Raw genomic sequence first — 23,462 nt, 5'->3', positions numbered from 1 at the left:
CAGGTGACCCAAAGGGATAAGGGGGAAATTTGGGGAGATCCTTTGTCGGCATCAAGGGTCATGCCTCCTTCGTAAATTAGAGCTCGCAGACTCGTCGTCCGATCGAATCGCGCCTAATGTGAGGGGGGTATTAGCAGATCTTTCCACCGCAAAATCGTGTGACGGCAAACATGTTTTTCTCATCCTGCCTCTGGCCAGAGATCCGGGCATTGATACGGTTTACATTCCGTTTTTACCTTCGCCTAGAACTATTCTCGACTCTGTTTCTGTCTGTCTGTCTGCCTGTCCGCCTGTCTGTCTGTCTGTCTGCCTGCCTGTCTGTGTACCCGTCTTTCTGTCTGTCTGCCTGTCCTTCTGTCTGCCTTCCTGTCTGTCTGTTTGCCTGTCTGTCTGCCTCTGTCTGTCTGCCTGCTTTAACATATTTACGTTATACAGTTTGACAAAATAAGAGACATTTTGCAACATATTGCTTTCTAAACCTCTGGAAAGTGCGCTGTGAAGTTTTTACACGATGGGATCCGTGGCAGTTGCGGCCGATATACACAAATGCATGGCACGCTGCAAATATTTGTTTACCAGATCTTTGTCAGTACAAGAGAAGTCAGTGACACCTAATGGCATGCCTGTTCCATCTTAGGGCTTCAACACTGCTAGCAAGTTCATTTGGTGCTACTCATTTTATGTTATCACTTTCAGAAGTCGTAAGACGATGTTACCTTTTAAAACAACTGCTATTTCATATATCAATATCATAAACGTAATTAAGCTGGTGGTTTGTTACGCCGAATGGCGGTTATACCGGCTATATAGATACAGATACAGGCAGATACAGACTATGGTGTATGAGGTGTGGGAATAGAAGGAGATCTAATCATTAGAAATGGCATCTCGCCGGAATACTTGAAACGCTATTGCAGCCTAAGGCTCTGCTTTACTCATTTGCATACATATTATGAGATTCTTGACAAAAAAGTTATTCGACCTTCCCCTTCTTAACTGTCACCCAAGCACGTAATCTCCAAGGATATCTATCGGGGGGCCAAACATGCAAAGAAAGTATCCAAAGGGATGAGCAGGCCAACTGGATACTGTTCCTTTATGTCCTCTGGTCAATACTCGGACCTAAATCCTAGACATAAATTTCGAAGCTGGGTCTAAATTCCGTTGGTGTTTTTTCGCCATTCCTCTACAGGACGTCAGCATGGCTTCTGTGAGATTCACCGTTCTCAGCTGTGCCGTGTTCCTGCTGCTTTCCTGTCATTTTGGACAGGCCTGCTGGCCCGGCCTGCTGGACCAGCTGTTTCCTGCAGCTGAGGACGAGACACGTCCCACCAAACGCCCTAAGCCTACTAAGCCGGGGGCAGGAGACAGCTCCGAGACAGGAGACGAGAGCACTGGGGCAGGAAGCAGCCCCGAGACAGCAGAGGAGCGAAGCAGCTCCGAGACAGGAGACGAGCGAAGCAGCTCCGAGACAGCAGAGGAGCGAAGCAGCTCCGAGACAGGAGACGGGAGCCCTGGGACAGGAGGCCGCCCCGAGACAGGAAACCAGCGCCCTGGGGCAGGAAACCAGCGCCCAGGCCGCTCTTCCCGAGGGCGCGGTCGTGACTGAGCTATCGAGACAGTCCTTCTGATTTTGGAGACCGTTCGTAAAATGATGGCCCTATACCTTACTTACAGAAGTGATATTTCAAACAGTACTTCTTTGACTTATGTAGAGTCCATCGCAATTTTGTACTAAAACACGTGAAGAAATGAATCTATGGAGTCGTGTTTACAAACAGTAGTGAATATATTATCTGACACGACAAAACGTTTTTTTCTTCACTTATTTCTTCACTTCACCCAGTAGCTTATTTGCTCAAGGACTTTAACAGGGTCTGCAAAAATATATAAAAAAAGCTAACCATGATCAGGTACTACTAGTTGAGGAATATCTACATTTGGAACAGAACTAATAAACAGGATGAGAGCAATATCAGAACGATACGACTATGTCTTTGTTTTGTTTCAGTGCGTTTAATACAACTGCCATTTTAGAACTCTTATATGTAAATGACAAAATTACATACCACAAGGAAACGTACACATATGTCCTCGCTAAATAAATTTAGTTTTAAACAACGCCTTGACACGAGTTTGTCTTGCAAATGTTGTGATATAACGTCCTTGGTGAAATCGACCGTTCAATATATATGGCAGGGCTGCAAGACAAGTGTGTTGCGCTAGAGGGCGCTTATACATGGACTATACTAGCACTGATACCAATCGTTGTTTGTCGTAATTTGAACCTGGTGAACTGCAACCTTTCTTTGTTTGACAGTTCAAAGAGCAGTGAAAACGTTGGTAGCCATATTTGACCTCCTTCCACCACCTACACTAACGCCTAACCTTCACTTGTGTCGTGAAACCTCAGGTATTTTCGAGAAATATGAAGAGTTTTGGATTATTCGTAGTTTCCATGGTAGCGTTCTTAACATCGGTTTACACTGGAACACCAAACGAGATAGTGGGGGCGGTGCTCAAGGGACTTCCTGTGGCAACGCTGGTTGTTTTCGTGCAGGTGAGCAGGTTTATATCATGGGTTTACGTTCTGAGATTATAATATTATGCCTTTTAGTGTCGGGATCAGTGAAACCTTGCCATCCTATTCCAAAGTGTCCAACAACTTGCAAGGAAATTGTATCATATAGTTTTGATAAATATAACTGATATGCAACAAAATAAGGAGGACGCTAGCACCATAGACTGCACCAGTGACGTGTACGTAAGCTTGTTCCTAAAGACCTAACCAAGGTTCAATGCTTAAAATGCTAAACAGGTGCCTATATTTTTCACATTCCAAAGAAGCACCGTTATACAGTAGCACACAATCACTTTTGATAAAACCTGTCCCGAACTATATCTAAAAGGGCCACTTACGAACAATTGTACCTTCTGGACACTACGGTACTTGAAGTACCGATGAAGGAAGTTCAGATTACCCGTGAAATAAGTAGAATAGTTAAATAGAATCAATCTATATTTCATATTTGCTGAAAATGTCAGGTCCCAAAGTTGAGGGTGAATGGTTATTTTTTGCATTCTTATAGGCGGAGAAGATGTGTCACTCGGCGTACGTACGCCTCCTAGCGACTGGTCTGATGTTCTCAGCCGTAGGAGACTTCTGCTTGTTCTGGATACACTCAAAAGAATGGTTTATTTTCGGTAACTCAACTCAACTATGCATTATTGCTCTCATTTGCTATTTAATCATTTTCCTTTTCTTTTCTTTCTCTACCCCCCCCCCCACCCCTCCGTCTCTCTGTATGTGCACTGAGTAGGATGTGAAGTTGGTTTGTGTATGTGTGTGTGTGTGTGTGAAAGAAAATTGTATGCGAGTGTGTGTGTGTGTGTGTGTGTGTGTGTTTGTGTAAGTGCTGGTGTGTGTGTGGTGGAGAGGGGGGTGGGGGAAAGAGAGGGCCGTATTGAAACTGTCTCAACACAATGTCTCAACCCTGTGGCAATGGATATAGTGTTTTCGGAAAGCAGCATAGATATCACACTGCACAATATTGCTCAATGCATGTATGTGTCCGTTTGTTCCCGTAGGTCTCCTAGCCTTCGCCGTGGCACAGCTTCTCTACGCCTTGGCTTTTGACGTCACTCGCGTTACCTTTGACGGTAGCACCGTCGTCACCATGGCAACCGCAGTCCTGACGTACGTCTACATCCTCCCGGGGTTGAAGGGCGTCATGACGTCACTTGTCGGCTTGTACGTCATCCTCATCTTCTCCATGACAGCTGCGTCGACGTCACGTTTACGTCGGGATGTGACGTGGCCACGACTGTCCGCCTGCTTCGGCGCAGTGCTGTTCGTCGTGTCCGACTTTGTCCTGGCCGTGAACAAGTTCCGCTTCCCCCTCCCACATGCTAGGTTTCTCAATTTGTCCACGTACTTCGTTGCGCAGTGCCTTATAGCATTCTCTGTTCTGGAGTCTAAGGAAGATCCCAAAGATTTGGGGAAACCCAAAAGACAACTTGAAGGTAAAGAGAAGTGATACCGTTGTAATGACAGAACTAGACATCGGCGGTTATACCTGTCCAGTTGTCCTGTAGAGCTGATTATGTCGAGAAAACAAAATGTGGGAAAATTTCCCTACCAACACAGTTTGCGATAAATCTCGGCACAAAGTCAGCCATCTTCCATCGCACAAAAGTGCCTAATTCATCACGAATGGGGTATCATTTCTGCGGACAATTTCGGAGCTAGCTCGCATGGTCAGATGACCCATGAATGAAAGATCATCATATAGATAGCAAACTGATAGGGTGCCATTGTAAAGTTTATGATGAGGTAAATTTAGTCCCACTGGCTCTTTTGAGGCCCTAAGGGTAGTGGTCCGTTATCCACTGTGTCTAGAACACAGTATTGGGAGGCAGAGTTCATCAGTTTCCTTCCACCACCTGTTAATGAATAACCTGTAAAATTACTTAGTCATATAACGTTAACGCATTGAAATTAATAAAGTAACAATGGAGGTATGACCGACCGAAGAATGTTTTCAAACTTTTTATTGTATTGAGTTTGATACATATATATAGAAATATACGTTTTTGGCATACAATCAATAAATAAATCAGTTGTTGTTTGCCGTAATTTGTGACACTGTGAACTCTGACCTCTACTTCGTCTTGACAGTTAAAAGTACAGGTCGCCATTTTGGGCGACGACTACTCGAACAGTCACACGTGTTTTGAAAGTCTGGGGTATAATTGAGTGAAAATATGAAGACTTTCGGCTTATTTGTATTTTCGATGACAGCGTACTTAACATCAGTTTACACTAGAACGCCAAACGAGACTGTAGCGGTGGTGCTCAAAAGTCTTCCTGTGGCAACACTGGCGGTTTTCGTTCAGGTGAGAAGGTTTATCTTTAATACGGCTTTACGTTCTGAGTCTTATAGTGTTGGGATGATTGACATTGTCATCTCTGTAAAGTGATCGTGCAGGTACAGGTAAACAAAGTCATAGTTTAGAGTAGACATTGCAAACTTTGACGTATCCAAATTCACAAGCTGTGTTGTTAACTAGGTCACTATGATAGCATTCCGTGATAAGACTATTCAAACATGCGACTATGTTTCTGACAAAGAGAGAAACATCGGCATATATAAGTCATGTAAATTAAGACCCAATTTGCGTGAGAAATATTCTAACGTTAATTCCATATAGTGGTAAATGACGGGAATTTCATATTTGCGGCTGATTTGGAAATCAAGTGCAAGTGAACATTGTTTAAAATAATTTATGTAGCTATAAAATCTCAACCAAGACCACATTGGTACAATAGCTGAGGAATGCTATAGAGTAACCGTCTATGTTAAGATAAGACTTTTATGCGTAGAACAACTTCTGTCAGTTTGATGTAAAAGAATATGAAATGATCAAACTTATGCAAATGAGGAGTTGCTTGGCCAATTAACGGCGAATGTATGAGGTCACAGACCTCTAGTTCATTTCGATATGGTTGTAAAAAGTCAGAATTGATTCCAAACGGATATTCACCGGTGGATATTACATATGCAGGTAGAGAAAAGGTGTCACACTGCATACGCGCGCCTCCTAGCGGCTGGCCTGATGTTCTCAGCAGTGGGAGACTTCTGTTTATTCTGGCAGCACCTGCCACAGTGGTTTATTTTCGGTAAGGATGTTTTCTCTTAAACGTTCTTCTCCAATGTTGATTGACTACTTTCCTTTTATTTTCTTAATATATATATGATGATGATGATCATCGTATCTTTCTTCGTAAAACAGCGTGTTTTTTCAACCGTACTCTACTATGATTTAAAATGTAGTCATGTGCACGTTTGTACGTTTTTCTCGTAGGTCTCCTAGCCTTCGCCGTGGCACAGCTTCTCTACGCCTTGGCTTTTGACGTCACTCACGTCACCTTTGACGGCACCACCGTCGTCACCATGGCAACCGCAGTCCTGACGTACGCCTACATCCTCCCTGGGTTAAAGGGCGCCATGACGTCACTGGTCGGCTTGTACGTCATCCTCATCTTCTCCATGACAGCTGCGGCGACGTCATGTTTACGTCGGGACGTGACGTGGCCAAGACTGTCCGCCTGCGTCGGCGCAGTGCTGTTCGTCGTGTCCGACTTTGTCCTGGCCGTGAACAAGTTCCGCTTCCCCCTCCCACATGCTAGGTTTCTCAATTTGTCCACGTACTTCGCTGCACAGTGTCTTATAGCATTCTCTGTTCTCGAGTCTGAGCAAGATCCTAAAGCTTTGGGGACACCCAAAAGACGGGGAAAGGAAAACTGATGATATTACGTCGAAGATGGTTAGATATCCAGGTGATAAGATACACAAGTTAACAATTACATTTCAGATGACATCCACTACCTTTTTTCCGTGGCTGAAAAAAAATTAATTTCCTGAAACGTTCCATCGTTTCGAAAATCTATTGGTGTTCTGGACCAACCGCTGTCTTGTATATAATTACATTTTTATTTCTAGGGAGAATGTGATATTCTTTAAGAGACATGGAACAAATACAAGTAACGTTATACCCATTTTCACAGTCTGGTTTGAAACTTTTTCGTGGTTGGACAGAAGTCACCCGAAATACAGATAAAGATGATTGTTATGGAAGATTACGAGTCATATATATGAGAGAATGCCAATATACAAAGTTATCTTGGATAATTCATTTAATACTATATATTACGTACATTGTCAAATAAAGTTATCAGTAAATGTAACACCTGAACTGAGTAACGTATATGTACTAGATTGCGGCTTCGAAAAGGTGTCTTTTGACACTTGTTCCGCCATACCCTCCAGTGTGGAGAATCCAAATAAATAGATACTATTCTTTACTATAGATATTTGTCTCTCCCGAGTCTTTCCTTATACAGATCTAAAACAGCGACTAGTTCAAAAGTTCCTTTTTCTTTAATGATATGCATGTATGTACGCATGTATGTATATATGTATGTATGTATGTATGTATGTATGTATATATGTATGTATGCCCCCATGCACGACCACCCCCGGTCAAGGGACCGATGCCATGTATGTATTTACTTATGAACCAACACATGTGAACTTTCATGTTCATAACATCTGTAACGTTAGAGTTCAATTTATATTTGTCACATTTTTCAACTTGTAACTTTCCAACTCCCTGTTCGTGAAGGCTTTGTAGAAGTTGAATTTCTCATCCATGCGGTGCCGTGGAAAATGGGTTCGATGGAGTTGCCAGGGTAGTAGTGGTAAAGGTATGTCTCTTGTGTGTGTCCTTTTGTTCATAACGTCTTTAGAGTTGACACTTTACCAATAGCCACATTTGTCAATTTGACAACGCCCGTTCATGAAGGCTTTTGTAGAAGTTGAATTCCTTATCCATGCGGTGAAGTGAGTCCAGGAATATCGGTTCTATGGAGTTGCCAGGGTAGTAGTGGTAGGGGAGAGGTCTCTTGTGCGTGTCCTTTTGCTCATAACATCTGTAGAGTTCAACTTTCACATTTGTCAACTTGTAGCTTTACAACTCCCCGTTCGTGAAGACTTTTGAAGAAGTTGAATTCCTTATCCATGCGGTGCCGTGGGTCCAGGAATATCGGTTCTATGGAGTCACCAGGGTAGTAGTGGTAAGGGATAGGTCTCCTGTGCGTGTCCTTTTTGAACGGGAAGAAGCCGTACATGTAGATCTGGTCACAGAAGGCGGTGGCGGTGAGAACTGTACCCAGGCCCGTGGAGGGAGCACTGCTGGTGACGGCATTCCCTCTAACCTTAGCAGCCGTCCTGTGTCATCGATAAAGGCAGAGAAAATCAAGTGGAATCAAAAATCTTATGCCACACATGGTTGTCATCATTCGTTTGTGACGCATTCTACAATTATCATATCTATATCATAAACAAGAATGCACAGTGTCACACATAACGCCAAGTCGTGCAGTGGTACATACAAATAAAGTTATTTAGAAAGGATCTTGACTTCCCACAATTTGGGCATTTGAACTGATCATGGGAACGGTGACATTGTAGATAAACTTTGAGATATTCTATATTCAAAAGGAGTAGCTACTTAGCTAATAGAAGCGACATATAAGTCACATTTACGTCAATGTTCAAATGGTCGTCATCTGCAAGGAAGTGATTTCACAGAAGGCTTTATAGTTTATATCTATGCTGCGAAAAGTGGCTGAACTTTGCCGTTGCTTTTCGGCTGAGACTAACCACTTTCTGCATGCTTTCAGAAATCTTTAGCACTACTAACGTTAGACAAAAGAAGACAAGAATAAGTAGACTAGTACTACTAATCTGCACAACGTACTACATAACGGGTTACACGTATAAGTTATATCATAACTCACCTGCGAATCAGTTTCCCCAATTTGAAGCTGCCGTGGCTGGTCAACAAGACGAAGGAAAACGGAATCTTATACTTTTCGTAGTTCTGTATAGCCTTCTTCAAGTTGTTCATCTCCAGGCTGTCCCCTGCCACCAGAACTGACCCGTTGATGTCTCGCAAACGACTTTCGTAAACATCCCGAGTCCTGTCCTTCAAATGAGATGAAATAGCGACCCGTTTTGGTGTGCTGACGTTTAAAATTGTCATGTTGGTCTTTCGGCCAACGTCTGTCTCGAACCCCCTGATGGCTGGTAGGTCCATACGTATGATGTAATCCTTGGAGTCAATTTCAGCACCGCAGTGACTGTCCAATAGGATGCCGCCGTTTCCTACTACAGCACACGTTTTGTGGAAACCGACGCTATGTTTTAAGAACTGGCAGGAGTTCCCGACTTTCCTCTCGCAGGTGCCAGGCCAGATGCCCAACTTGCGGGGCAGGAGTCTCACGTCGGGATGTAACATTCTTGTGTCTACTCTGTAACATTCAGTAAAATTCAGTTATTATATTTCAGCCATACATAGTATGGTGAAATATATTGTATTCGTAATGTTTCTTTCTTCTTCTTTCTTTCTCCTGTCAAATCTTCAAAGTGATTCATCTCCGCCGTTCCTGGACCGAATGACCTGAAATTTGGCACAGGGGTAGAATGGGCAAATACCTTGATGCTTTTTTCTCAGTTTTTTCATATCTGACTCTAAAATGATTTTATTGAGATTTTTTGGTCAATTTTAGACCAAAACTGTATATTTTGGCCCCTGTACCCTGGTATTACAACCAAATGAGCTGAAATTTGACAGAGATGTGCCTTGATAATGCCCCCATATAAATTCGATAACACTTTTGGTGTACAGTACAACAAAATGCTTATTTTTGCGATTTTTTGACCAATTTTTGACCAAAAAAGGACACTTTTGGCCCCTGTACCCTGGTATTACAACCAAATGAGCTGAAATTTGACAGAGATGTGCATTGATAATGCCCCCATATAAATTCAATGACATTTTTGGTGTACAGTACAACAAAATGCTTATTTTTGCGATTTTTTGACCAATTTTTGACCAAAAAAGGACACTTTTGGCTCCTGTACCTTGGTATTGCAACCGAATGAGCTGAAATTTGACACAGATGTGCCTTGATAATCCCTTCATATAAATTCAATAACACTTTTGGTGTACAGTGCAACAAAATGCTTATTTTTGCGATTTTTGGCCAATTTTTGACCAAAAAAGGACACTTTTGGCTCCTGTACCCTGGTATTACAATTAAATGACCTGAAACTTGGTATAGATAGGCATTAGCTACTTGGTAACAAGATTCAAGTAAAATTTTTGACATAAACAACTTTAAAATGATTAATTTTGGCACTTTTCTGAGGGGAAATTTGTTTTCTTTTGGCGTCCTGACGTGACCTTCCGTGACCCCGCACAGAGCCACACCTGTGCGCGTCAGCCGGAGAGTTAATTGAATCAAAGACCTAGCCAATCAGCGAAGAGGAGGCCAAAGGCTAATTAATATTCATAAGCGGGGCCTCATGATCCCGTTTATAGCAGTGTTCCCGCCAGGGGGAGCGAAGCCCGCCTAAGGCTCTCGCATTTTAGACTATTCAGAAGGCTTTATCATATATTGTATCAGTTCTTGGGGCATATCTATGATAATCGCAGCAGTCACTTAACTTCTATTCAGGAGTTTAGCGTAACACTATTTCAGGTCAAACCGTCAAAGGCAACTAAAAACAAACTTTAACGTTACTGAGTTCAACAGTACTTATAACTTGTTATCCGAAGTTGAAACGCTAGCGATGGTATTTTCGCTGCGCTGTTAGCTCCGTGCGACTGTTGTTGACGGTCTTATAACGGTATATTTTGCACCCCTGTACCCTGGTATGAGTAACATTTGGTATAGATAGGCATAAGATAGTTGGTAAAATGATCCAAGTAAAATTTTTGGCATAAAGTACTGTAAAAGGCTTAATTACAGCACTTTTTTTAGGGGAAATTGGTTTTCTTTCGTTCTCCATGCCATGACCTTTCGGACGTTCACCCCACAGAGCCGACATGTGCACCTGCGTCTAGCCGGCAGGAAGAGTTAATTCAATTAATGGTTCAGCCAATCAGCGAAGAGGAAAGCGAAGGCTAATTAATATTCATAAGCGGGACCACACAATACGTTAACTTGAAGACTCAGGCCGTACAGACTTCTCGCCAGGATTTTTTTAAAGCGTCGGACAGGGGTCCGGGGGCCGCCGAATGTCCCTGGCGGGGTCCAGGGGCAGGGCCACTGTGGGGGGGACCCAGGTGGGCGAAGCCCCCCCGGAAGCTCTTGCATTTTAGACTATTGAGAAGGCTTCTTTTATCAGTTTTTTTAGGGCCATATCTACGATAATCGTAGCAGTCACTTACTTCTCTTCAGCAGTTTGACTTTAAAATATTTCGGGTCAAAGCTTCAAAGACAACTAAAACCTCATAAACAACAAACTTTACTTAGCTCAACAGTATACAAAAATATTGTACGGGTTGCCATCCTTAGTTGAAGTGCTTATTTATAGCGCTAGTATCTTCGCTGCGCCGTTAGCCGCCGTGCGACTTTTGTTGACGGTCTGATATCCCTACGTCGCCGCCTCGCTGATATTCCCACGGACATGTTTCAAGAAAAATACCCAGCAAAAAACGCTGTTCTGCGTCAAATTCTATTCTATAAAACACGTGGGACTCAGTGTTACAGTCTAAATATTTTGTAGAAGCACCGCTGTAGGAAAGAAGGTCCAAGCAATGTAAAACATCACGTAGCATGAAGTTCGCTGTCAACTGGCACACAGCACATGACTGTTTGAAACTCTAAGTCTAATCAACAGCCGTGTTTGATTGATAGCCGGCGGTCCTTTGATGAAGTCGGCGAAAGGTGCGTTAGTTAGAAAATCTACGTTTAGTTTTGATACGTAATTATAAGTTAGACAGTGGCGAGAATGATTATTTTCTCATCAATATTTCTCTTCAGAATTATTTGAACTTAATTGTACATCTAAACAATTGGCTTACCTGTGCAATGTTTATATGATTAATGATCAGTGTACTGAAATCATGTGTAACGTATGGCTCCTAGTCAATAGATCAGCATTTTTCTCTATAGTGACCACCTGTCTATAGTGGTCACATTTCTATCACTGGACTGGAACTTGCGAAAACTGCTGTATTTTCTCCAGAGCAAATGTATGTGTTCCTAGTGCTGTTGTTGTTTGACATAAACTTTGAACATTTAAATTGTAAGTAACTTTAAACTGCCAGAGTTTCAGCCCAATAAAACACTCTCAGCGCCAGGGTATGAACAGACTGACCAGACAGACGAAAATAAATCCTCGAACAAGGTTCAATCGTATCTTCCGGGTCTGGCAGGACTGAGTTGTTAAACTAAAATAAGAATAGGCTCGATGGCTGATTGCATACAAAGTAAAACAGTTTAACAGTTTTACAGCTTGAAGAAAACAAACGCTCCTACAGTACCTGCACCTGCTTGATAATTATTAAATCGTATGCCCTACTTGAATAAAAAAAGTTCACTGCAATAATAAATGTACCCACATCACAAGGAGCTTATACTTTTTTAAAACTTACACCTAGTTATCGTACTGAAAATTGTTAATGACATTACATGAAGTCATTCAACAATTTTCAGTCATGATGAAAATTTTCTAAATGGAAGGTGTGATTATTGTCATTTTCTGAAAAATAGAAGCAAGCTCTATCTTTACCTGGAATCAAGTCACAATACCAGTCCACTTTGGGGGATAATGTACTGTTAAGAGGATGTTCCATTTTTGCGCGGGGGTAATTTGGAACAGTCCAATGTTGCGTGGGAAGGGGTATGGCTGAAATATGCTGTATTTGCTCTTAAGCAAATGTCGGCCTTTCTAGTTTTTTACGAAAACATGGACATGGAATTGGGGAGTGTTTTTGTAGATTTTCTTTCTTCCAATATCTATATGTGTATCTCTTCCTACCAAGTCACAAAATATGTGAATGAAATCCCTATCATGGTGTGACATGTATGAAAGCACTGTCATATGTATGACAGCCAAGTCATGGAACACAATGGGATTGTAAAATTGTTTGCATAATCAAATAATAGGAGTATCATGGAAGCTCATCTGTGTTGTTAGTTATTATAGTGATATGCTAAACTATCTTCCAACACGGGTCACAAGAGTTTACGCTCTAAGTTATAAAGTGATTGGTCATCACTTTTGATCCTGAAGAAGGTGACAGTGGTTGTTGAAAATTTGCTCCGTGTATACCATTGTGTTGGAAGAAAGTTTAGCATAGTACTAAAATGATAGAAGTAGTTGGAATTGCGGTACATTCAGTGTAAAATTGTCACTGACCTGATTTTCTTCATCTCTCCTGCATTATATGTCCAGTTCGACACCACAGTTTGAGGTGTAGACGTCGGACCTGTTGTAACACGTGGCTGTGCAGTGGTGTTTCTGATCAGGTTGTAGCGTTGTGCCTTTGTTGTTATCTCCAATCGCGTGGTGTTTTTACGTAGTAGGTAGACTGGAGCAGGTGCCTTTGTTGTTGCCTCAACTCTAGAGGTGTTTTTGATCAAGAGGTAGGGTCGCTCATGCGGCATTGCCTTTGTTGTTATCTCCAATCTAGTGTCGTTCTTTGGCAGAATGTTGAGTGAGGCAGGCGATATTGTCTTTGTTGTTACATCCAATCTAGTGGTGTTCTTCCGGAAGTTGTTGAGTGAGACCGGCGACATTGCCTTTGTTGCTATCTTTAATCTGGCGGAATGTTTGAGAGCATGTTAGATCTCTGTGAATAGTTCGATCTATGTGGATATCAACTTAAAACAAAGTTATTTTCAGACAGCCAATGTCTAGCGAAATAATAGAGGTTGAACAACAACAACATAAGTGTGACACGACACACAAATTCTTGGGACCACTGTGTTGTTCATACTCTTTACACACTCAGTTGTCTTGTGGCAGAGACGTGAAATCTTTTCAACTTAGGGTAGGTGTCACATAGCCTGGATGGAAATCGTACTACAAAAGAATATCCTACGACGCTGATGTGACCCAACATGTATGTGGATAGCTCCGGCCTTCTGTTACAGACAATGGCAAAATCTATATATGTAGAATACAGTCATACCTTGGTGACGTATACAGAAAGAGATGTATGACGGTGCAGGCGATTAGCACAGCGACAAAGATTTTGAGAAGTCGTCTTCTCTTGAATCTGAAAAAAGGGGTGTCCTGGTGGTCTTGTGGTGGTCTTACAGCTATTTCCGACGCCATTTTGGTCAATCTAGGACTTACGTAATTTAACAGACAACAAGGCACTGCCCCAGGAGACTAGTGTCCAAACAAGTCGTCCTTGATGTAGTCTAAGCCAGCGACTGTAATGTCGCTGAGAACATGACGAAAAACCTACTACGACTTCACTCAGAAGAAAGTTTTCTTGGGCAACTTTATACCTCTCGATGATTCAGATTAGCAAATTGAGAAACATGTTGTGACTCTTGTCACATGAGTTGACCTGTAAAACCACTCAAGCGTCATGAAACAGCCAACGGGGAGGGTCTTCGGAGAAGGCACGAGCCTTGTTTGCACCTGCGCAGTGCAGTTACCTATAGGTGTTAACAGGTGTGAATTTTGGAACAAGAATAGAGAAAGGCAAAATTGGCTTTGTCTGTGTTCTTTTGTTTTCAAGCACATAGTCGGGAAATCATATTTTAACTTGCGCGTAAGGTACGATTATAAGTCCGATGCAAGCTGTCCAAATCGTGTCTTCAACACAAGGCAGAAAAACCGGAATTTCTGCTGCAGTACTACAGAGAGTCACTTATGGATACATTCTCCACAATTATGGCACATTTCCGGACTTGTCACGCGTTTCACGTGCGATGCCTTTTTTAAACTATGACAAAGAGACACCGATAAACATAGCGTCTTTTAACTATTGTATTGAATTGAATGTGCATACATGAAACTCAAATATGGAGAACGTAGTGAAGCCTGTACTGTATGTACATGTAGTTCGTAAACTGAAAATTATGTTCGCTTCCCTCTTGAAGCCTTTTGACAAACGAAAGAATCTTCACTAACACGTGGAAGGATACTCCGTGTCGATACGAAATTTCAGGATGATAAAAAGATGGATGAAAATAGATATACTAGTAGTTGCTGTATATCGTATTTGCTTTACATGTTTCACGTGACGTCTATGCCATAGGCTTTGTGGATTTGAATATATTGATGACATCCGCGCGCGCATCAATTTTCGGCCGTTTCTGACAAAAATTATAAAACCATACTGTAAATTATACAAAGCAACAACAAAATGAACAAAGATATGCCGTAGAATGAACAAAAATGTCCGAAAACGTCTACTGGTGTCATAGAATGGCAAGGTCAATTCCAAGGTCATAGAAGTAGAAGTGACAGAACAAAACGGAAGAATCTATTGTTCGGTATACCATATCCTGTTTTCTGTCATTTGTTCAACTTTCAACTTTCTTGACCACTTATTTACATATGAAGGCAACTTTTTGACCAAACATTTTTTATTCGCACGCTCGCATCAGTTTTGGGGTTCCCATGGGATGTCACCCATATAATCAAATTATTATGGCCATAGTTGAGAAACTGACGCCGTCAGAGATACTCTGGCTATATGTTTATACAATCTGACACTGTCAGGGGCTCTCACTGGCGCTGTTCACGATTATATTGCACAATCTGGTTCGGCCGCTAGGAGCGCGACTGTGAGTTACAGCTCTACGTGACTACGGTGGTTCGTCATCCTCGGTCCTTTCCTCCTGTTTTTCTTGGCACGTTTTCTTGGCACTTGTGGCTCCCTTTCAAGTCCAAGCTGGTACATGATCTAGAGTAGAGGTGAAAAATAGAGCGAAGATTTACCCATCATTGTACAGTTGCGATTTTGTAGCATTTTTAGATAGATATGGTAATGCAAAGAATACAACGGTTATGTTCCGTCTGCTCAACAAATTTGATCATTCTACTTCTCCATCGCTAGCACTTCCACATTCGTCTCTTTCTCTTATTCACATTTCGAGAAAGACCAAGTTTCGAATGTACGGTCTTATGCAAATTATGTGTCTACTGTATTTTGTAAATTGAGATAGTTCAACTCGACCAGTGCCAATAACACATCACTGACAGACACTATCAAACTTCAATGAAATGATCTTGAATCTCGAGTTTACAAGTCTTTGTGTTAGACCAATAACTGACTCGTACATAAGTGTAATTTGTATGGGTCGGTTTCAGTTTACCTGCTTCACCTGTTGGTTCAGCTCATCCCAGTAGGTGGCGTTTCTGTTCACATAGCCAACACTCTGCATCACCTGCAAGTTTACACAATTATGATTAAATAAAATATATAGATGAACATGGAAACAGACAAACAAGTTATGTACATGGTCATTAGTTATCTGAACATACAGCAGATGTAGGAGGTCATTTATAAACTATATGTAACACTGTTGTGCTCCAAGCTATGCATCGCAACAGATTATCGTTTAAACCATATAGCGCTTAAACCTTAGGCGTAGAAAATAAAATCGTTTGGTTTCTAGTTACGGTCCGGACAAAAATGTTAGCCTAGCTGGCTACGATCCGAAAAGTAGTTCGCTCCGACGTTCATTATGTACTATATACAGTGGCTTCTAGCTCTGACATTCATTATACACTATATACAGTCGCTTCTCTGTCTCCAGACGGATAGCAGAAGCGAACATAGGAGCGAACTACTATCCGGATGGTACCCAGGCTAGACAAAAGTAGGATCGGTACCCCTTTTTTTCTCTATTCATTCTTTTAAGATGTCGGCAGAAGTGATAAAGAAAATACTTGCAGTTAAACAATGTAGAACAGAAATGCATCAGGTACTGGTACTTTCAACATCGTATTATCATCATACAGATGGACATTGTACAGGCACAAGTATATCGATAAATGATTGCACAAAGGGATGCGATATTTTCTCAGTACACAATCTGAACTTTCTCACCTAGATGTCAGATCGCAAATTTTATACCCTTTGCCAGCCGCCGGCCAAAAGAAAAACTAGGGTCGGCATTTTTTGTGCTAGAGCCAGTCGGGCAACCCGAAACACCACATTTTTCCTAGGGTTAAAGCACGGTAAAGTATAAATGGCAAAAGGTGCTCATTATATCTTGAGATTACATTACAGTATATCTTTATGGCCTGTATGTTTTTCTATAACCTATTCCACTTCTTTTTACCATCCACAACATACATGTATAATATAGCTTCACGATAACACAGAGACAGTTTCCAGCGCTCGGTGCCAGGCCGCCATGTAATTGCGATCGATACGGATGAGAAAGAGTCGTAATTATTGGTGGACTGCCCGTGGCAAATCTCCGTCCTCCCGGGGGACGTTCTCCCGGTGTGCGAGGGGGAGATAACGGTCTCGTAATTGGCGAGACTACGACCCATTCGTGATGCCTCCTGTCGGAGAAGATCTTAGAAGTGCAGCGAAGATCCAAGGTTGAAGGATTCTCCGAATTCCCACTTGTGTAACTATCTCCTCCGCAACAATTACTGGTTGTAAACGAGCTGTTTTCCCTGATAAACTATACGGCCATGACCCGGACCCTGTGGAAGAGAAGAAACGCAAACGACAAAAAAGATTTTACAAGAAGTGATTCCTCCCGTCGTAGAAGATCTTAGAAGTGCAAGGAAGATCCTCGGTTGAAGGGTTCTCCGAATTCCCACTTGTGTATCTCAAGCGCAACAATTACTGGTTGTAAACGAGCTGTTTTCCCTGAGAAACTATACGGCCATGACCCGGACCTTGTGGGGAGAAAAACTACTAGTAGTAGAGAAGAAACGCAAACGACAAAGAAAATTTACAAGAAGTGATGCCTCCTGTCGTAGAAGATCTTAGAAGTGCAGGGAAGATCCTCGGTTGAAGGATTCTCCGAATTCCCACTTGTGTATGTCCCGCACAACAATTACTGGTTGTAAACGAGCTGTTTTCACTGAGAAACTATACGGCCATGACCCTATCGTCCCTGTGGTAGAGAAAAAACGTAAACGACGAAGACGTTTTTACAAGAATTGATGACTGAATTACGACCTGCTTACGCCAGCACGTTATAGGTTACGACGTTGTGTTTCTCAATTAAAAAGAGACCTTCAGCCAAAGGCTCACCATCATTAGGCACGGACGTGGAGGGATGTCTACTACAAATGTCGGTGCCATTTTGTGAGGTCAACTGTCGGTGTTTTATCTCCAAGAAGATACTTGACTGTAAGATCGTAATGTTGCTGAGCTTCTCCGACAGCTACGATTCTCTGACAGTTGGGATGAGGGAATGTCGGACACTTCGGCACATGGACACTTCGGCCCCCTGGCAATCAGGACATTTCGGCCCCACGCCGAGGACACTTCGGCCCCAAGCCAGCCGAGGACACTTCGGCCCCGGGTCCGGTCCACGATAGTTATCTAACACGTAGCCCGAGCTGAATACATAACGTATAATTTTAGGACGTATGATTTTACTTGTACAGTATATTACATAGTGTTCTCCTGTCTACTCGAGAAAATCGCCGGTAAGTGTGTTTGCTATGTTTCAATACTTATTTATTTGTTTCAAGACTTAATGCTCAATATGTTTGATCGTTGCGTTTCACATACCTTTTCGATTAATTTGTACATTGCATAGCATGCCCACGCACATAAGAACTAGCGGGGCCGAAGTGTCCTGGACTTGGGGCCGAAATGTCCGGGCCGAAGTGTCCATGTGCCGAACTGTCCTGATACCGGGATGAGGGACTCACTTTCAAAGGATCAATACTGTCAGAGAAGACCAAGCTAGCATGGCTATCACCCTCCAAAGAGATTCTTTTTAATGAATTTTTTGTCAAATCCCTTGTGCATTGTTTCTCAATCCACTCATTTGCATGTTTTGCAGGTTCGCACAATTTCTAAACTCTCTGACCTGTGCAAAAGACAAAGTAATACAAAGTTTCCACCCTGGAATCTGTTTTTCGACCTTGAGGAAGTCGTCTGTAACCTTGTTACGAAAGCCCTTGAGAGCCTTTCCGGCAAAAAAGTAATTTCTGCCCTCCCGGAATTGGACAGAACAGATATTAATAAGCCCCGGTCAATACCGTGATGATTTAATATCGACCGACTGAAGGGCAAGTTCTCCCCTCTTGGCCGTAAACGACGGAAACAACATCTATTCTTACCTCCGATGTGATTAGGCCGTAAGCAGGGATTTGCTCCGACATTAGTCCCCAGTCCCCATTATTGGTCATCACAATGTCCAATGGGAGAGAGTCCTGGTAACGGCCATACTGATTTGATTGTTTGGATGGCATCATCTAGGCACCCAAAAGCTGATGCGAGCGTACGAAGAAATTGTGGTTAAAAAAAGTTGCCTTCATTATGAAAAATCTAAAATGGTCAGGAAGGTTGAACAACTGACTGAACACAAAAAACTCGTAAACATTCTTTACTTGCGTTCTTTCACATCTTCTTCTATAGCTACGACTTTGGAAGACTTAACCCAGGGCTCAAAGTACATTTTTTCAGCTTAGTTATACTGATAAACATTTTAAAAAATACGATTGGAAAAGAGGCATTCTACGACACTAACTAGTGCTTGTTTCCAAGATTCTATTGCAATTTATGGCATATCTTGGTCACTTTGCTTTGTGGGATTTACAATATGGTAGCAAACTTTTTTTATCTATTTGAAAACAGACGAAAATTGATGCACGTGAGGATGTCATCCATATAATCAAGTCAGTTTAGCTTATATAAACCACATAAGACTTAGGGAGGCCTTGACGGGATCAAGGTTAACAGCAGCACTGGGAAACCAGACAATATAGATAACAAATCATCATGACAACTTGATGATATCCTCAGGGAAAAGTGACAAATACAAAAGGGAGATAACAGATCAATATCCACCGCAGAAACGTCAAGGACTCGTCAACCAAATGCGGAAAATCGTTAACGACATCTCTCTGAAAAGACGAATATACTTTTGTATAAACTACTAGTTCTTTGGTTACCGACTATTAGAATATAAAAACAGCACACTTTCTGCCTCCGTGAATAGTTGCATCAAGCAGGGGAATCACTGAATAACAAGGCTCTTAATTTACATATTGATTTGCTTTACGTTTGTGACCGCATTGATAGCAGCGACACCTATCCTGCAGTATGAAATCGGTTCATTTAGGTATTGGCCAGAAAAAGGTGCCAGACGGCCGTATTTTTATGCCTTGGTTGTTAAGAAAGTACTTGCTATCTAGCACACTTTCTGGCTATGTTGTTGGTATCATACATTTCACATCGACAGTTTTGTGGTTCTTGTAATATAATATTGATATGATTTATATCACATGGAGTTAACGTTGTCCCGAGGGGGATGTTGAGATTTACTTTCAGCCAGCATAATTCCTTTGTAAGGCCGGATGAAGTTGAAATACAAGCCAATTATAATTTGGATGTACCATTCATATCTATTTATATAGCAAGACGTCTATTTGTCCATACATCAATCCATATCTACCCAATGCCAGCATCTACCTCTCTCCATGAATCCATTATATGCACATTAGATCTTGATGTAGCAATGAGGGTCAAAGAGGTCTCCAAACCTCATGCGATTGCACGTTCTTTCATTTACTTTCATAATGTCACACTGGAACAGCATAAGAATAACGTTTACATCTGAGACATTGTTTGACTTGTAAAACACTCTATTGCAATTAATTGTACTGTGAACTTAAGCATTTCAGCGATTAACTTTACGAAGACCTAATCTCCAAGCAGATCTATCAGTGGCAAAGCAGTATCCAAATAAAGGGTCAACTAAGTTTTAGTATCTAGTAGAGCTGCTTGGAGATTAAAAAATCAAATTAAATCAAACGGTTTATTCGTTAAAAAAGGCGTTGCAGCCAAGGGCTGAATTATGCCTTCTTTATAAACAATGTATTGCACTACCGAAGAGATGATAAGACAAGATTAGAGAAAGTTAAAACGACTTCTGAAAGTTGGAGAGGTCGGGCAGAGATAGGTTCGATACTGTTCATCTAGCCTCCACCAGGCCTTCCTATGGGGGTGTGGGGATCGTAGAATTCCGCCCCAAAATCGTGAAATTGGCCAAGAGAGTCAGTCCACTCAAGAGGATTATGTTTATGTTTTTCCTATGGCGCGGCCGACCAACTCCTCTGGTAACAAAACTACCCTGGCAAATTATTCTCCCTACAATAGCTAGTAGAGTAGTCATTCTGGTAGAGACTACTTTTCATTTCCAAGATATACCTTCATGTCAAGATGCGGCAGGAACGCCCACTGCGTCCGGCTGTCACCGGTACAGGTCCACGGCAATAACTCAACCGTCATTTATGTTGATTTATGACTAGAACTTGACATATTCAGTACAAACTTGGCGAGCAACATGCAATTATATTTGAATCATTTGCCCGGTTATTTTTGCAGTCTTGGGAAGCAGACTGAATGAATACAATTAAAATTCCCCGAATGACCATGAATCTGGTCTAATTTTAAGAAAATTAAGTTTACCGACCTTCAATGTGAAGTTAATGGAAACTAATCCAGACCAGATCATTTTCATCTCTTTACGTTTAGCTGAAATATTGTCCATAAAACAGAATCGGTTTCCGTTTATGAAATATTCTCTTCAACAGAGTTTGGCTGCCAATACACTGGTCAAATCTTCGCTGGTGCAAAAGATATCAGTTTGATGGTATTTGTATGGTGACCAATCGTGCACTCTTTCTAGAATACTAGCTATGTTATTTTCTTTTTCTGAGTCCATGGAGCTTACACGCTTTCACTGTACCTGATTAAGTGTGTATGGGGGCACGAAGGCCAACCATTAGAGATCATGTAGAAGTCATTTCTAGGTGCAGGTCATCACAGAATGCACACTGAGGATCCTTTGATGATTCTGATGACCTTGTAGAAGCTTTAGTGTAGTGGGTATGGACGCAAATTAGCGAATAGCCAGCTCAGGTTTATGAGAGTCTGGCTCCAAAAAGAGATACGCAGAAATAAAACTGGATTACACGGAAATTTCGGAGATTTGGATAGGTAAGTCGTCTACACAGGTAATGGTTTGGGAGTACGTCAACGGACTATAAACCGACGACTTGACACCAGGGACGTGTGGTATTGTCCCACTCAGCGTTAGGGAAACTTGACAAGCACGAAACGCTGTATCGAATCAATCAAGTCTAGACAGAGCAGCAAAGGTTCTTTGCTGCATAGAATCCATAATAATGACTAGAAAGGTAACATTTGCAAGCAAATACTAGCACATATCGTTTGCCTTCTTTTTTTTCTTCTATTTTGCTCTTGGACAGACGAGGACAATGTGGCACTGCAATCAAGTTGTAACTTATATTAACAGTGCCACATACATACACGGTACAGAAGGTTAAGATAGTCTTTTACCTCCCCGACCGAAGTCAGGTACCAATTTTTACACCTGGGTGTAGTGAGGAAGGTCGTGTAAAGTGCCTTTCCCAAGGGTACAACGTCGGGGGGCAAGGCGGGGATCGAACTCAGAACCTCTAGATTCCGAGCCGAACGCTCTACCAGTTACGCCACGCCCGACGCCACCATATCGTTTGCCTTCGCATGAATGGTCTAGCCTGACAAACTACTGTTCTGTCCAAACTTACTCAAACACATTTATATTATGTGAAGTGACCAGCCCCTCCAACTCTCTCCTGCCACTTGCTACATAATGTCGTCGAACACCACAGGGTGTCTGCTACTTTACCGGTAACCATGGTGACCGCCGTCTGGTCTAGGTCATTGACCTAATTAGATCGGAAAGGAAAGAAGAAGAAGAATAGAAAGAAAATTTACGGGTAATCATGGTGACATACAGGTCTAGGTCATTGATCTAAATTGTTCGGAATACGGGCGGGTACCGGTACAGAAAATTCAGGTCGAGGTCCGGTCCAGGTCCAGAGGATCAGGTCCAGGTTTGGACCTGAACCTGGACCTTATTGTTCGTGAAAACTTGTGAAAGGACAATACTCGGAACAATGGTATATTTCGCTGCAAAGAAATCTGTTTGGTGGAGTACTGGCTAATTGCCACTATACGGTTGACTTGGTCGAAATTACAATAAACTGTACTCTACTTCGCTCTTGTTATTTTCTTCAACCTGTAATCCCCAAACATGTGAATTTCTGTGAGTATAACATCTTCATTCTACTAGGTCTCATATCCGGTCCACCGAGTTTTTGAAATACCGGTTTTTCTGGACCGGGCCGATAAGAAAAAAACGATTTTGTACCGGTGTGACAGCGATCTCGCCCCCCCGTGATCTCGCCCCCCCGGGGGCGAAATCACTAGCGATCTCGCCCCCCCCCGGGGCGAAATCGCTAGCGATCTCGCCCTCCCCGGCTAGTGATCTCGCCCCCCTACCTCGCCCCCCTTTAGCGATTTCGCCCCCCCCCCAAAAAAAACGGGTTTACATGGCATTTTAGAAGTTGATTGGTATAAATGACAAAATGCAGTTTCATAATGATATAAGTACACGAGTTTGATACATAAACCCATTCATAGTATCAATATTAACGTAATTACATGGTAATAAGATAGTTGAACTTGTTTCAGACAAGGAGGGTTGGGTCCCTTGTATTCCCATTATTGCATATACCTGAGTCTTGACATAAGATGTATTTGATTGTATTCACCTGTCCTCAAACAACCTATATATCTCCAATATGAAGTCTCTACCATGAAGTGACCACAAAAGAACTATGTAATGTCTTTATTAATTATGCAAATATTAGGTATTGATTAGAATGACGCACATTTTGGTATATGCACCTGGCCAAGGGATATCTTCACCTCCAACATGACTGTTTTTTCTAGTATTTAGGAACTGATGCATTTACCCGTGTTTCTTAAGACTGGTACTTTACCAGTGTTTGTGTAGCATTTAGCAACAGCTATATCAACTTGCGCGTAGATAGTCTACACTGGCACGTCGACGTTCGTAC

At 42.0% G+C, this 23,462-nt stretch overlaps 5 protein-coding genes across 5 annotated transcripts in view; 3 read left to right on the top strand and 2 right to left on the bottom strand.

Annotated features, from left to right (window-relative positions):
- The window catches only part of LOC118408611 (translation initiation factor IF-2-like), a 3,088-nt gene extending 1,126 nt beyond the window's left edge, over positions 1–1,962 (top strand). Inside the window, exon 2 of the mRNA XM_035809429.1 lies at positions 1,193–1,962. Coding sequence (XP_035665322.1) covers positions 1,202–1,609 — 408 coding nt within the window. The 5' untranslated portion in view covers positions 1,193–1,201 and the 3' untranslated portion in view covers positions 1,610–1,962. The remainder of the gene's footprint in view (positions 1–1,192) is intronic.
- Positions 1,963–3,093: 1,131 nt separating this feature from the next.
- LOC118408610 (lysoplasmalogenase-like protein TMEM86A) lies at positions 3,094–4,636 on the top strand. Its single transcript, XM_035809428.1, has 2 exons — positions 3,094–3,204; positions 3,589–4,636. Exons 1-2 carry the CDS (start codon positions 3,099–3,101, stop codon positions 4,035–4,037), a joined length of 555 nt encoding a protein of 184 aa, XP_035665321.1. The 5' UTR covers positions 3,094–3,098; the 3' UTR covers positions 4,038–4,636.
- An 11-nt stretch (positions 4,637–4,647) lies between these two features.
- On the top strand, positions 4,648–6,870 carry LOC118408609 (lysoplasmalogenase-like protein TMEM86A). The gene is made up of 3 exons (XM_035809427.1): positions 4,648–4,896; positions 5,566–5,680; positions 5,866–6,870. Exons 1-3 carry the CDS (start codon positions 4,765–4,767, stop codon positions 6,306–6,308), a joined length of 690 nt encoding a protein of 229 aa, XP_035665320.1. The 5' UTR covers positions 4,648–4,764; the 3' UTR covers positions 6,309–6,870.
- On the bottom strand, positions 6,680–14,253 carry LOC118408608 (alpha-N-acetylgalactosaminide alpha-2,6-sialyltransferase 2-like). The gene is made up of 4 exons (XM_035809426.1): positions 13,552–14,253; positions 12,777–13,178; positions 8,363–8,875; positions 6,680–7,790 (listed from the first exon to the last, which is right to left on the bottom strand). The coding sequence occupies exons 1-4, from the start codon at positions 13,695–13,697 to the stop codon at positions 7,502–7,504; spliced, it is 1,350 nt and encodes a 449-aa protein (XP_035665319.1). The 5' UTR covers positions 13,698–14,253; the 3' UTR covers positions 6,680–7,501.
- Positions 14,254–14,702: 449 nt separating this feature from the next.
- Positions 14,703–23,462, bottom strand: part of LOC118408606 — an 11,538-nt gene continuing 2,778 nt past the window's right edge. Inside the window, exons 2-3 of the mRNA XM_035809423.1 lie at positions 15,698–15,769; positions 14,703–15,285 (exon numbers count right to left, since the gene is read on the bottom strand). Coding sequence (XP_035665316.1) covers positions 15,172–15,285; positions 15,698–15,769 — 186 coding nt within the window. The 3' untranslated portion in view covers positions 14,703–15,171. The remainder of the gene's footprint in view (positions 15,286–15,697; positions 15,770–23,462) is intronic.

This window comes from Branchiostoma floridae, unplaced genomic scaffold, assembly GCF_000003815.2.
Source record: "Branchiostoma floridae strain S238N-H82 unplaced genomic scaffold, Bfl_VNyyK Sc7u5tJ_218, whole genome shotgun sequence".
Classification (NCBI taxonomy): Eukaryota; Metazoa; Chordata; class Leptocardii; order Amphioxiformes; family Branchiostomatidae; genus Branchiostoma; species Branchiostoma floridae.
Note: the sequence above shows the minus strand (reverse complement) of the source record. Positions and strands in the feature narration are given on the sequence as shown.

Excerpts from the sequence above, each read along its gene's own strand:
- LOC118408610 (XM_035809428.1), top strand. The coding sequence starts at position 3,099 with ATGTGTCACTCGGCGTACGTACGCCTCCTAGCGACTGGTCTGATGTTC. Across the intron at positions 3,205-3,588 it reads AAAAGAATGGTTTATTTTCG|GTCTCCTAGCCTTCGCCGTG; the intron begins GTAACTCAACTC and ends TTGTTCCCGTAG.
- LOC118408609 (XM_035809427.1), top strand. The coding sequence starts at position 4,765 with ATGAAGACTTTCGGCTTATTTGTATTTTCGATGACAGCGTACTTAACA. Across the intron at positions 4,897-5,565 it reads CACTGGCGGTTTTCGTTCAG|GTAGAGAAAAGGTGTCACAC; the intron begins GTGAGAAGGTTT and ends TTACATATGCAG. Across the intron at positions 5,681-5,865 it reads GCCACAGTGGTTTATTTTCG|GTCTCCTAGCCTTCGCCGTG; the intron begins GTAAGGATGTTT and ends TTTTTCTCGTAG.
- LOC118408608 (XM_035809426.1), bottom strand. The coding sequence starts at position 13,697 with ATGGCGTCGGAAATAGCTGTAAGACCACCACAAGACCACCAGGACACC. Across the intron at positions 13,179-13,551 it reads TTTCTGTATACGTCACCAAG|ATTAAAGATAGCAACAAAGG; the intron begins GTATGACTGTAT and ends ACATTCCGCCAG. Across the intron at positions 8,876-12,776 it reads GGAGAGATGAAGAAAATCAG|AGTAGACACAAGAATGTTAC; the intron begins GTCAGTGACAAT and ends TGAATGTTACAG.